The sequence below is a fragment of the Euprymna scolopes genome, chromosome 41, assembly GCF_053919585.1.
Source record: "Euprymna scolopes isolate OS-2025 chromosome 41, ASM5391958v1, whole genome shotgun sequence".
Taxonomy (NCBI): Eukaryota; Metazoa; Mollusca; class Cephalopoda; order Sepiida; family Sepiolidae; genus Euprymna; species Euprymna scolopes.
In genome coordinates this window covers 9175279-9187608 of record NC_136522.1, presented here as the reverse complement: position 1 = coordinate 9187608, position 12330 = coordinate 9175279, and the positions used below count along the sequence as shown (strand labels likewise).

Sequence of the window (12330 nt, the reverse complement as noted above, 5' to 3'; positions counted from 1 at the left end):
AACACTAAAATAGAAGATTGGAATTGTTAATTATAAACGATAGAAAATATTGCCACAAGTATTAATACTATTTAACCCATTGCTGGAGAAACGATAGAGATAAGAGATAGTGAACAGACTAATTTTGTCTTTTTATTTAAAAAAAATTTTTTTAACAGGCTTTGCAAAAGCTCACTTCATCCCAAGATTTTTAAATTTCGGTAATTCCAGATTCTCCAAAAGGAGCACTCATCCTTATGCCACACAAGTACCTTGTAATTTTAATCAATTTTAATTGAATGATCTAATGACCACATGGTATCATGTATGGTAGAACCCTCGGGTACAGCATTAATCCATTCCGGAGTTGGGATCGTAAGGTGAAATTGTGCCTAGGCAAAATTTTATACGGTACAAATTAAAAATTAGTAACAGAATACATACAGTATATATAATACACATGTATATAATCAACATTATAAATAACAACGTAAGGCTGGGCAAATACTGTAACCAGGAAAAATCTTGCATTCTACATCGTAACCTGAAAAAAAAAATGTATCCTAAGGCTACCATATCCTGGGGTTCTACTGTATACAATTATAAAACTCTGTGAATTGTCTGTGCTTGAATCTTGTATTATAATAAAGATGCATTCTTGTCTGTCTGTTCAAACTAATATGTTCAAAAGGTAGACTGTTTTACAAGTTAATTTTCATACTGAAAATGGACTTGCATACATATTTATTCCCTGCATGATTTTTATAAATATTATTCAAAAGAAATCTACATTCGATGAGTAACCTCATTTGCATATTGTATTAAAAGAAATCTATTTTAATAATTTAAAACTGGAAGTAAGCTTATGTTTTTAATCTGAGAGTTATTTCTCCTTTAAGCTATGAGAGTTATTTCTCATTTGATTTTCATAAACTAAGATGGATGTGTTTTATGCTTCCTTAAATCCAACATGATGTCACTTTTCGTAAGAAGTTAGAATATTGTTATATCTTAAATAGTATGTGACTGATGCCTGCATGTGACAATGTTTTGACCAGGCAATGCCGGGTATATAGACCTAGTAATTAAATGAAACTTCATAAAAATACAGTTTTTAAAAAAGGGTAAAAATGATTATTTTGTACCACTTTTATTTCATTATTATGTGAAGATGCATGTATGCACCCAAACTAGCTGTGATCGTCTCCTTTGTTTTGCTGTCTGTCGATTCTCTAATCACTCCTTCAATGAAGAGTACTCCATCCAAAACAAAGCACACAAGACCAATTTATAAACAAACTAGCAGATGTACTGGTGTTGCTTGGTATTAAACGTAATATCACACACACACATTCTCACTTTTATAGATATGTAGATAATAATATTTACTGTTTTAGATAAGTTTCACTTGTTTCACCAAGGTTGAATGGCAGAGTTGCAGATCTTTGCTCGACCATACCTACAAGGGGCTCAACTCAACCTGGTTGGAGATATGCAGCAGCCGAACTGACTCATAGCTCTCCCAAAACTCCTCTCAAACGTTCAACTCTCACTCTCAGGGAGTAGATAGAGGGCTGGAAGTAGCTATAACCACTTCTCTTTCTATTTTTCTGGGATCCGTTCACCCTTGGCTGGGTCTGGCTTTTTGTTAGCGGTTATTGTTCAGTCGGCCAGAGGAAACATTCACTGAAAATAAAATCCAACTCATCTCCAGACATTGTATCTCTCACAATTCTCGTGCAGTACTTTTCTCTAAAATGAGGCACTTAGTTTTTTTAAGCAAAGAGAATATAACTTGGGTGGTCTGGCTGGCCAGATATTTACATCTCTCTGTCCCTCACCTCTTTCCTTTGGCCAATCATCTATTCTTGCAATGTCCATCATTCTTCTACACTCGCAGAAAAATGTACTCCATTTCTGGAAGATAAATTTCAAGATGTTCTATCGATTTTATTTCAAGGTTTATTTTTAAAAACCTATATTCCTTCATTGAAATGTCTTTCTAAAACTACGAATATTTTAGAAGAAATCAAGAGGAAGGCAAAATGGGGTTCATTAGTTGAAACAAAAATGAAAATGGAGATTTGTTTTGTGACTAACGACAGGAAAATACCGTTATCAGATCAAAATCATTTGGATTATTTTGACTACTTTTCTCGTCTTGAGTTGTTATTTTCACAATATTTCAAGCGATGTAAAATCTCACCTTCTTTAGGTGTTGTTTGTCAAACTCAGGAATCTGTACAGAATTAGCTGTTATTGATTAGTGGGCAATTATTTTTATTTTGTCATTGCATAAGTTAGTATCTATATATTAATGCGATAGTGTGTGTTATTTTGTGTATCATGCGTATATCTTTTTTCTGCCGAGTGATTATCGTTTGTTATTACCTTCCATTTCTTGTAATAAATAATTTTACCAAGATTCTTTGCAAGTTTTGATTTTGATTATAGCTGATGGCACTCAAGTCATCTATTTTTTATAAATAATTTTGCTAAAAATTCTTCATAAGTTTGGTTTCGGTTTCAGCTGAAGGAACTCAAGCTTTATATACACACACACACACACATATTTTTTTTCTTCATAAGTTTTGGTACCGAATTTGATTTCAGCTGATGCACCCAAGTCATATAGATATAGTTTTATTTTTGAAATCACAACTTTATAATATATAAGAATCAATAGAAAATGGACTATAACTATATATGAAATTTGCATAAATTAAAATATTATATTTAAACATATTTTACAACCAGTCTATACCGGGTGTCCCTACTAGCTTAGATAAATACTTTTGCAGTTTTAACAAAAGAGCTACAATAATATCAGGACGTCTCCATTTACACTGAACATCTACAGAATGCCAACATCAATATATTACATATGAATGAGTCCGCTGTGGAATTTCCACAGGTCCTGCTAGTTTTCTATTATTTGGATTATTTTGACAACTATTCTCATCTTGAGTGTTATTCTCAAAAGGTTTTGGTTGATGTAACCTCTGATCTTCTTAAGGTGTATCTTGTCGAACTCTGAAATCTGTATGGAATTGCAAACGGAACTCTTTATTTAAACAACGAGTGTAGCATGCTCTTATTCTGTCAGCCACGACTGGGTAGAAGTGTTAAGTAATATGCAGTTGTATTCTTGGTATCATCTGCAATGAGAATTAATACTTTAGAAGAGTACCACTTAGAACTAAATTTTAGTTAGTGTTTTATCAGTTATGCTGCGGGTCTATATTTCAACAAAAATTCGGAACATCAAAATCAGTTATTTATTTTAATATAGTGTTAAATTTTCCCTAACACTTGTTTCAAGCATATTTAGCTCTTTGAGATATTGTTTCGATTTGTTTGGTGGTTTTATGTTACAGCATATCAACCCTTTTTGTGTTATTTAATGCCAAATCCAGTTATTTTGATAACAGTATTCATGTTGCATTCAGTTATTTTTTAGAAGTTTTTATTCTTCAAGGTTTTTGTGTCTTCAATCGATAGTTTGTAGTGTTTGGTTTGGTTGTTTTATAGTGGATTTTATTGTTTTTGTTTCCTGACCTGCAGAACATGAATGAGTTTTGCAATGGGAGAGGGAAAAGGGTTACAGTATTGATGTTTGGTACATTTTAAGTTAGGAAACCAGTCAGGAAGTGAGGAAGATAGAAAGGGGAAGAGGAAAAGGTGGGTTGTTGTTTTTGGTTTTGCAGAACATAATTAAGTTTTGCAAAAAGAAGTAAAAAAAAACAAAAAGCATCAATGTCAGGTGAATTTCGTCTCAGGAAGTCAATATCTTCAGACAGCCTTATCTGGTAGCACCAGTATATCGTTTTGAGAAAAAATATTGTAGTTTTGAAGAAGATAGTATTGTTCAGCATGGAATTGAGAATCTTGTTAACCTTTATCCTCTAGTGGCCTTTGGGTCTTGGTGAGTGGTGACTCATTAGCATAAAAAGCCATTCATTGACAAGTGCTCATCTGAACATCAATCTATCCCGCCCCATCAAACTTTTACAAAAAAAACACTCGTCTGATTACAACCACTATCAACAATTTCTGTACCTAACTCTAAATGCAAATTCCATGAACAGAGCTTCTTTCCCAGAACTGTTTGCCTGTGGAATTCTGTTCTACTTTCCAGCTGACTACAATATGGTCATCTTCACCTCCAGTTCTTGTTCGTTCATTCCCTTAAATAATAAAATTGTAGCCAATTTCAACTATTAACAGCCACTATGCTGTTGTCTGACCACATTACACTTGTTAACCCTTGAATAACCATTGGGCCTTGATAAGTGGGGACGCCTTGTAATAAAAAAAAAAATTTGAGTAATTAAATAAAGTTGGCGGATTTAAAATTAAATAGCGGAGAAAGGCTTGAGATGCCGTAAATTTATGTTTGTTCTTTTTTTGAATTGAATTGTAAATGTTTGAACGTCCGAGTTCGTGATGGTGGTAAAGTTTAGAAATAGTGATGGCGTTTAGCATCTTATCATTTTCATGAAATGGCTCTCAATGTAAAACTGAACATGTGTGAGGAAACGCGTTGACGTGTTATATTGTTCATTACTAACACCAGACAACATATATTTTATACGACACTTAATTTTATTTTTTTGAATTAAGAAAAGAAAGTTGTTGGATATAATTTTTTTTTTTTTTTTTTTTTTTAAACCTTTGAACAGGTGAAAGTACAATGTTTATAAAACAAGAGACCTACCAACGGGCGTTGTTGCAATGGACCAGGGCAGCTGCTCAAGGTAACTTTTGAGTCACTTTCTGATTTCTCTAATTTTTTAAATCGTTGATCTAAAATTGTTTTTGGTGCTCATGCAGTGTAATTCAATTTCAAATAAATGCATTTTTTAAAAAAATATACAATGACTGAGTATATTAGGAAGTTTGTTTTAATAATTTTTAAATGGAAAAAGTAGGCTTATAATATCAGAGCAAAAGAACAAAAACTCAACTTTAAAATACTTTAAAATTTGAAGCTTTTTTTTTTTAATCTGAATTGTTACTCTTTAGTTTTTAATTGGTTGTAAAGAAATGCAAAACTGTTTTTGCTCTTGAAGGTTCGACAATTGCTAGAGTGAAGATGGGGGATTACCATTACTATGGGTTTGGAACGAATGTGGATTATGAGGTGGCCGCAAACCATTACAGGGTGGCATCGGAACAGCACCACAATGCACAGGCCATGTTCAACCTGGGTTATATGCACGAGAAAGGACTTGGCATGAAACAGGTAAATCATACTCGGATTAAATATTTATGATTGCTTCACATTTCTGCACAGATTTTATTTAGTTCTTTTCTATTTATTAAAAAAATTTTTCTTTCCATTTTTTTTCTTTCCGTTTTTTTCTTTCCGTTTTTTTCTTTCCGTTTTTTTCTTTCCGTTTTTTTCTTTCCGTTTTTTTCTTTCCGTTTTTTTCTTTCCGTTTTTTTCTTTCCCTTTTTTCTTTCCGTTATTTTCTTTCCGTTATTTTCTTTCCGTTATTTTCTTTCCGTTATTTTCTTTCCGTTTTTTTTTCTTTCCGTTTTTTTTTCTTTCCGTTTTTTTTTCTTTCCGTTTTTTTTTCTTTCCGTTTTTTTTTCTTTCCGTTTTTTTTTCTTTCCGTTTTTTTTTTCTTTCCGTTTTTTTTTTCTTTCCGTTTTTTTTTCTTTCCGTTTTTTTTTCTTTCCGTTTTTTTTTCTTTCCGTTTTTTTTTCTTTCCGTTTTTTTTCTTTCCGTTTTTTTTCTTTCCGTTTTTTTTCTTTCCGTTTTTTGTTTTTTTATTTGTTTTTTTATTTGTTTTTATTTTTTGTTTTTATTTGTTTTTTGTTTTTATTTGTTTTTTGTTTTTATTTGTTTTTTGTTTTTATTTGTTTTTTGTTTTTATTTGTTTTTTGTTTTTATTTGTTTTTTGTTTTTGTTTTTTGTTTGTTTTTGTTTTTTGTTTGTTTTTGTTTTTTGTTTGTTTTTGTTTTTTGTTTGTTTTTGTTTTTTGTTTGTTTTTGTTTTTTGTTTGTTTTTGTTTTTTGTTTGTTTTTGTTTTTTGTTTTTATTTTTTTGTTTTTATTTTTTTGTTTTTGTTTGTTTTTTGTTTTTGTTTGTTTTTTGTTTTTGTTTGTTTTTTGTTTTTGTTTGTTTTTTGTTTTTGTTTGTTTTTTGTTTTTGTTTATTTATATGTTTTTATTTGTTTTTTATTTTTTTGTTTTTATTTTTTTCCTCGTTTTTTGTTACTTTTTTCTTATATTTTTATTTCCTTTCTACCTTTCCTTTTTTCATTTTTTCCCTTTTCTTTTTCCTTTTTGTGTTATTTTTTTGTTTTTCCTTTGTTCATGTTCTTTTCTTTGTTCCTATTTTTTTTTTTTTTTTTTTGTTATTTTTCTCTTTTTGCAAATCTGATTAAGCAACAAATGTTCAGATTATGAATACATTTTGAAACCAATATTTAATATTAAAAAGAAAAATTTTCAGGAGTTTTGGTTAATGTAAAATACTTGATTTTCTGACTCGTCTTTATTCCCGCTCCAAAAATTTTTTTAAAAATTGAACTAAGTTTTTGAACACAGTTTTATAATTTGTGAAAAAAAGTTCCAAATGAAAATTTAAAATTTTGTACTTTTTTTTTCTCTTTTAACTTGAAACTGTCTTTCTTGCAGGACGTCCATCTTGCCAAGCGATTCTATGACATGGCAGCTGAAACAAGCGCAGATGCCCAAGTGCCAGTGACGATGGCCCTCTTTAAATTGGGGCTCTTTTATGGTGTGGATGTATTTAGCAAAGAGGTGAGTCTTGGCTCTTTTACAAACTAGCATTATTCTAAGAGATGGTGAATTCTTCAATAATTGGCAATTTTTTTTTTCTTTAAGAAACAGTAGATGTATTTATTTTATTTATTTATTTGCAAATTGTTATCCTCATCTTCATAGTTATTGTTTCACTACGTTTCAGCCAACTCATCCTTTAGCCTTCTTCAGGTGGTTAACTACGACGGAATAAGAGTGCTGAGTCTTGTAACTGTATCCCCAGTATTTACTGCCTTCCATAGTTGTTGTCTCCCCATGTTTTTTTGTCAACTAAACCTCTGGCCTGCTTTGGAAATCACTATTTTCAGACACTGCTCATCTGGAACCGTAAAGATTCATTTCAATGCCTCTATCCACTGCGCTATGGGCCCTGAAAAGGCTGAGGAGTTGGCCGAAACATGGTGAAACAATGATAACTATGAAAATGAGGATAACTGTCTGCAAAAAAATAAATAAAAATTATTCGTCTAAAAAAAAAAAGAAAAGTAAAAATAATAATATAGAACAGTTGATTACTGCTAAAATAATCTAATTTTCTTTTTTTGGGGGCTGATTTTCTAATTTCATGTCATTTTGTGAGATCTTAGCTGTAGTATAGATATATCGATTGTTATGGAATTTAAGATTTTGTTATTTTTACTTTATTTCGCTTTATCTCTCTCTTTCCCTTCCCCCTCTGTTTCTCCCATTGAGAATTAAGTTGCATTAGAGATTATTCACATAACAAATCATAAAATATGCATTATATTGGGGTTTCTTATGCTCTTTCACATTGCCCGAATATACCCAGAGAAAATCGATTCTGAAAGTATCAAAAATTTAAATCTTGTATACAGCATTAAATGACCCAAAGAAGATCAAACAAACAAACATTATGCTCTGTTTCACTCCCTCTCTCTCTTTCCTTCTGTTAGCCGTTGTATAGACACAACTGTTTTGTGATTTAACATTTTGTTGTTACCGCCACTCTCTCTCCATCTCTCTATTTTCCCTTCTCCCTCTTTTCTGCTCTCTTTTTCTTTCATAAGGATTTTTAACTTGTAAAATATGCATATTATTGTGCTTTGTTATGCTCCCTCTTTCTTTCTCTTCCGTCTCTGTCTTTCTCTTCCGTCTCTGTCTTTCTCTTCCGTCTCTGTCTTTCTCTTCCGTCTCTGTCTTTCTCTTCCGTCTCTGTCTTTCTCTTCCGTCTCTGTCTTTCTCTTCCGTCTCTGTCTTTCTCTTCCGTCTCTGTCTTTCTCTTCCGTCTCTGTCTTTCTCTTCCGTCTCTGTCTTTCTCTTCCGTCTCCGTCTTTCTCTTCCGTCTCCGTCTTTCTCTTCCGTCTCCGTCTTTCTCTTCCGTCTCCGTCTTTCTCTTCCGTCTCCGTCTTTCTCTTCCGTCTCCGTCTTTCTCTTCCGTCTCCGTCTTTCTCTTCCGTCTCCGTCTTTCTCTTCCGTCTCCGTCTTTCTCTTCCGTCTCCGTTCCACTTTCTTCCCTCCCTCCCTTCCCCTTTCTTTTCTTTCTCCTTTTTCTGCTTCTCTATCTTCCACTTTCTTATTCTTTTATTCAAACTATACACATTAACAATTTAGTTATAAAATTTGCACCTTTTTTTTTCATTTTTTGTGCATGCCTCATCCATTGAAAAATTGTTTTTCATGAAACTTGTCCATCATGCAGAAAAAAGAAAGGATTGTGAACCGCAGTCGAATTCTATTTGAAGTACAATTGATAAAAATAATTTTCATTCTCTTTCAGATGGAATTCTACAAAGAATTAGTTAAAAAACTGGATCCGCGATTTTACTTGGGTCCAGACTGGGATTTGTACGTCATCACGTTTCTAGCCATTCTTCTTGGACTTGTTATCTTATTACAACGACACGGCCAAGGAGCATAAAAGTCTCTTCCACCAAGAAGTGACCCCTTCCCCATAATTTGTTCTGTGGCTCATGTAAATAGCTGTGTAAATAAACAAGTTTTTTGGATTAAACTCTTTTTGTTCTTTATTCCCTGTTTTCTTTTTTGGTGTTTTCGCTTTTTTTTTTTTTTTCTTTTTTCTTAGACCGTGACCATTGTCATAGATGGCCTGTCAGCTGAAAAATGACGTCATCACCATAAGTCCTAGCAAGCAAGATAAGTGGAACACAGACTGTCGATAATGAGCATACATTTTTTACAGAAAGCGTTAGAAAACTTCAAAATTGGATTAAAAAAGATAAACATGATACTTTGTACTGAAACTCATCCAATATTAATAATAAAAATATTAATAATAAAAAACGAATTGAAAGGGAGAAAAGTTGTTAAAAAGTTTAAAAAGAAAAGGAATACGATTTGATTTGTATGAAACTGAAGTTTATTCAATAGAAATAAATAAAAATGAACAATAAATATTTTTTAAATCAAAAAACAATATTTTAAAAATCAAAACTGAAAAACAAACGATAAATTAGTTTAACTGAAATACGAACAATAAATTGGGGCATAAAGTTTATGTAAACTAGAAAATGGAGCACTTTGGATGTTATCTAATTCATGATTTCCATTATAACAAAACTTTGGGAACATCATGCATTTATGTTCATCTTTTTGGCCAAACCAATTGTTTCTAATGCATTTTAATATATGCACTGAGTCGAATACAAAGAAAAGAGGGCTAGACGTTCTAACTGGATGGGGATATACAATTGAAAGCTTTTTTATTTATTGCATTATTATCTGTTATGAAAGATAATACCTTAAACCCTATATCTTCTAAGCCAATTATTACATGTTTAATTATGTCAAATAAGTTCTCAGCTAGAAGACATTTAGTTGGCATAACATGCACAACATCCTTATATTGTGAGAATACACTGCTAAGCATAAAAGCAAATGCACTTGTGGCAGGTTCATTGCTGTTAGCTAAGCCAACAATATTACCACCGTTATAATCAAGATGAGGTTTGAGATGTATTTCAATTTCATCAACAAGTAAAGATTCTGTGATGTCATTCTGCATTAGTAACTTGAACTTACTTTTAATATACATGAGAAAATTGTTATGTTGTTCAATGACAGGATCATAGACGTTGATAAGGTTAATCTTCGAATGGTTGAATTGCATGGCAAAATTACATTTTTAGTGTCTCTTAACAGTCTGTACCCTCTAGGGGAACAGTTATATAATAAGAAAATACCATCATTTCACTTGAATAATTAACCTTATTCATTGTCATTATGTTAATTTGTTCGTATATGAACTTAATGGCATTAAAATATTTCAATGATTCATCTTGCACTAATAGAAAAAATAAGATTCATTTTAATAAAGAACTTGTATTAGAAGTTTTCATTTCCTGTTCTTCGATGTCCATTTTTTTTCTTGTTTTCCATCAAAATCTGCAGAGTATTTTCCTCTGTTACATGTTTAGGAATTCTATACTCCCCTATAGCACTCATTTCCACATCACTACAGAATACTCTAACAGCCAAGTCCGGTTCAATCACCATAGACATTTTTACTTTTGGGCATGGGCATCTCTTTATATGGCATATAATGATGGTATTGTCTTGCCTAATAGAAGTCCAATAATTTTTATCTATAAACTTTAATTTTTTTCTAAATCATCAATATTATGGAAAGTTTTATGTTTCCGTAACTCTAACTCGTCAGCAACACTTTCACATAATGCACGCTTAAGAGCAGAATTTTCTAAACGCATTTTCTTTGCGTTAGGAGACTCTCTAAAAGTGGTTGATGACGATAAATAGGAGGGACAGTTTGGTAATATTCGAGGAATAGCAACCATCCTTAAGATAATGATTTTTTAATTTAACACTAATTGTCTTTCCAGTCCTTTCATCAAATGCTGATGTCTTTCGCTGTATGTTTTCAGGTCGAAAATGAAGTTCATATACCTAAAGAAATAATTTAAAAGAAAATCGTACCATGTTTGACTTAATACAAAAAAAAAAAAGAAGAAAATTACATGACAAAAAACGATAAAATAAAAAAATAAGGTAAATGTGCAAAATTAGTCCACCCTCAAAAAATCTTTTTGAATTACCACTTTTATAGGTTTTCGGGGGTGCTGAAAACGAAAATAATGTTTAAAATTATGGCAAACTAGTAGTTTCCAAGATATAAAGAGATGTTACTTTAAAAAAAAAAAAAAAAAAAGGGAGGGATAATTTAACCTAAAATGACCACCCACTTTATGGCCAATTTTTTTTTTTTTTTTTTACATGGGCAACAACTAATTTTTTTTAAAAAAATTACATTTTCGCCTCAAGCAAAGCAAAGTGCCTCTTTGATGTAGGAATGAACACAACTAAACATAAAATGAGCACCTACAGTTGACCCCCTCTCCCTGACAAAAATTTTGTTTACACTTTTTGAAAGGGGGTGCTCATTTTACGTTAAATTGTGTTCATTGTATGTTGACTCCCAACCCCCAACATAAAAGTGGCCATACTCATTTTTTTTTCGCTTTTATTTGTTAAAAAGAAAGCGCCCTAAAACAAGCGATGGCCATAAAGTGGGTGCTCATTTTACATTAAATTTTTGTAGAAAAGTGATCCCCCATTTTTTTAAATATTTCTTCATATCTTGGAAATTACTCGTTTGCCGTAATTTTAAACGTTATTTTCGTTTACAGCGCCACTAGCAGTATCAATTTGGGGGGAATTTTTGACAACCCTAACACAAAACTGCGAATAACATATACAGAACTCGTAATTTCTCCGGTTAAAGTGGGTTTATTTTCTTTATGGAATATACTTCCAAAATAAACTATTAAAATGGTTTAAAAAATAATAGAAATATTTTTTTTATTGCCGGCATTTTGTAAACACTTTTTTTAAATAAAAAATAATATTTCTATTATTTTTTTAAACAATTTTAATAGTTTATTTTGGAAGTATATTCTCCAAAATTCTAACACCTACAGGGCTACAACATTTACCACAAATAATTATTAATAAGCTTTTGGGATAACAAAAACGGTCATAAACTTAAAAAAAAAAGTTTAATCTATTTCACGCTGATATAAATATTGCACAGTAAAATAGTTGAACTAAAAAGATGAATGATTTTTCTTATTTAGAATTATTTAAACAAGGAATTCCGTTTTTACGATATCACTTTTATTAAATTGTTAGGTGAAAGTACATAATATTTTCACCATACTCCCCATTTTAAATAAGTTTTTAAATAATAATTTATTATTTCAGCACATAACTTAAATTACATGTAAAATTCATTTTTTATATACATACTTTCATTTTTATTTTAAAATACGTTCTAAAAAAATAAATAAATAAAAATAAAAAAAGGCACGATTTTTTTTTTAAAAATATCTCAAACATTTTAACACTTACTCTGCTATATTTAGATGGAGTAAAATCCTTTCTTTTTATTGCATTAATCCACTGGTAAATTATTTTCTTTTTTTGGGAAATGAAAACACGGTAACTTTTGGTCTATTTTCGTAGTTACCTCGGCATTTTGGAACTATACATCTCAACGGCATGTTTAAATTTATTTAACCCTTCAAAACTTTAAACCAACTTCCGGTTTAGTCATGAGACACG

At 31.2% G+C, this 12330-nt stretch overlaps 1 protein-coding gene across 1 annotated transcript in view; it reads left to right on the top strand.

Moving 5' to 3' along the window:
* The window catches only part of LOC145266333 (protein sel-1 homolog 1-like), a 93973-nt gene extending 85227 nt beyond the window's left edge, over positions 1–8746 (top strand). The window contains exons 18-21 of the mRNA XM_080121920.1: positions 4662–4736; positions 5052–5224; positions 6628–6753; positions 8513–8746. Coding sequence (XP_079978046.1) covers positions 4662–4736; positions 5052–5224; positions 6628–6753; positions 8513–8653 — 515 coding nt within the window. The 3' untranslated portion in view covers positions 8654–8746. The remainder of the gene's footprint in view (positions 1–4661; positions 4737–5051; positions 5225–6627; positions 6754–8512) is intronic.
* The last annotated feature ends 3584 nt before the right edge of the window (positions 8747–12330 follow it).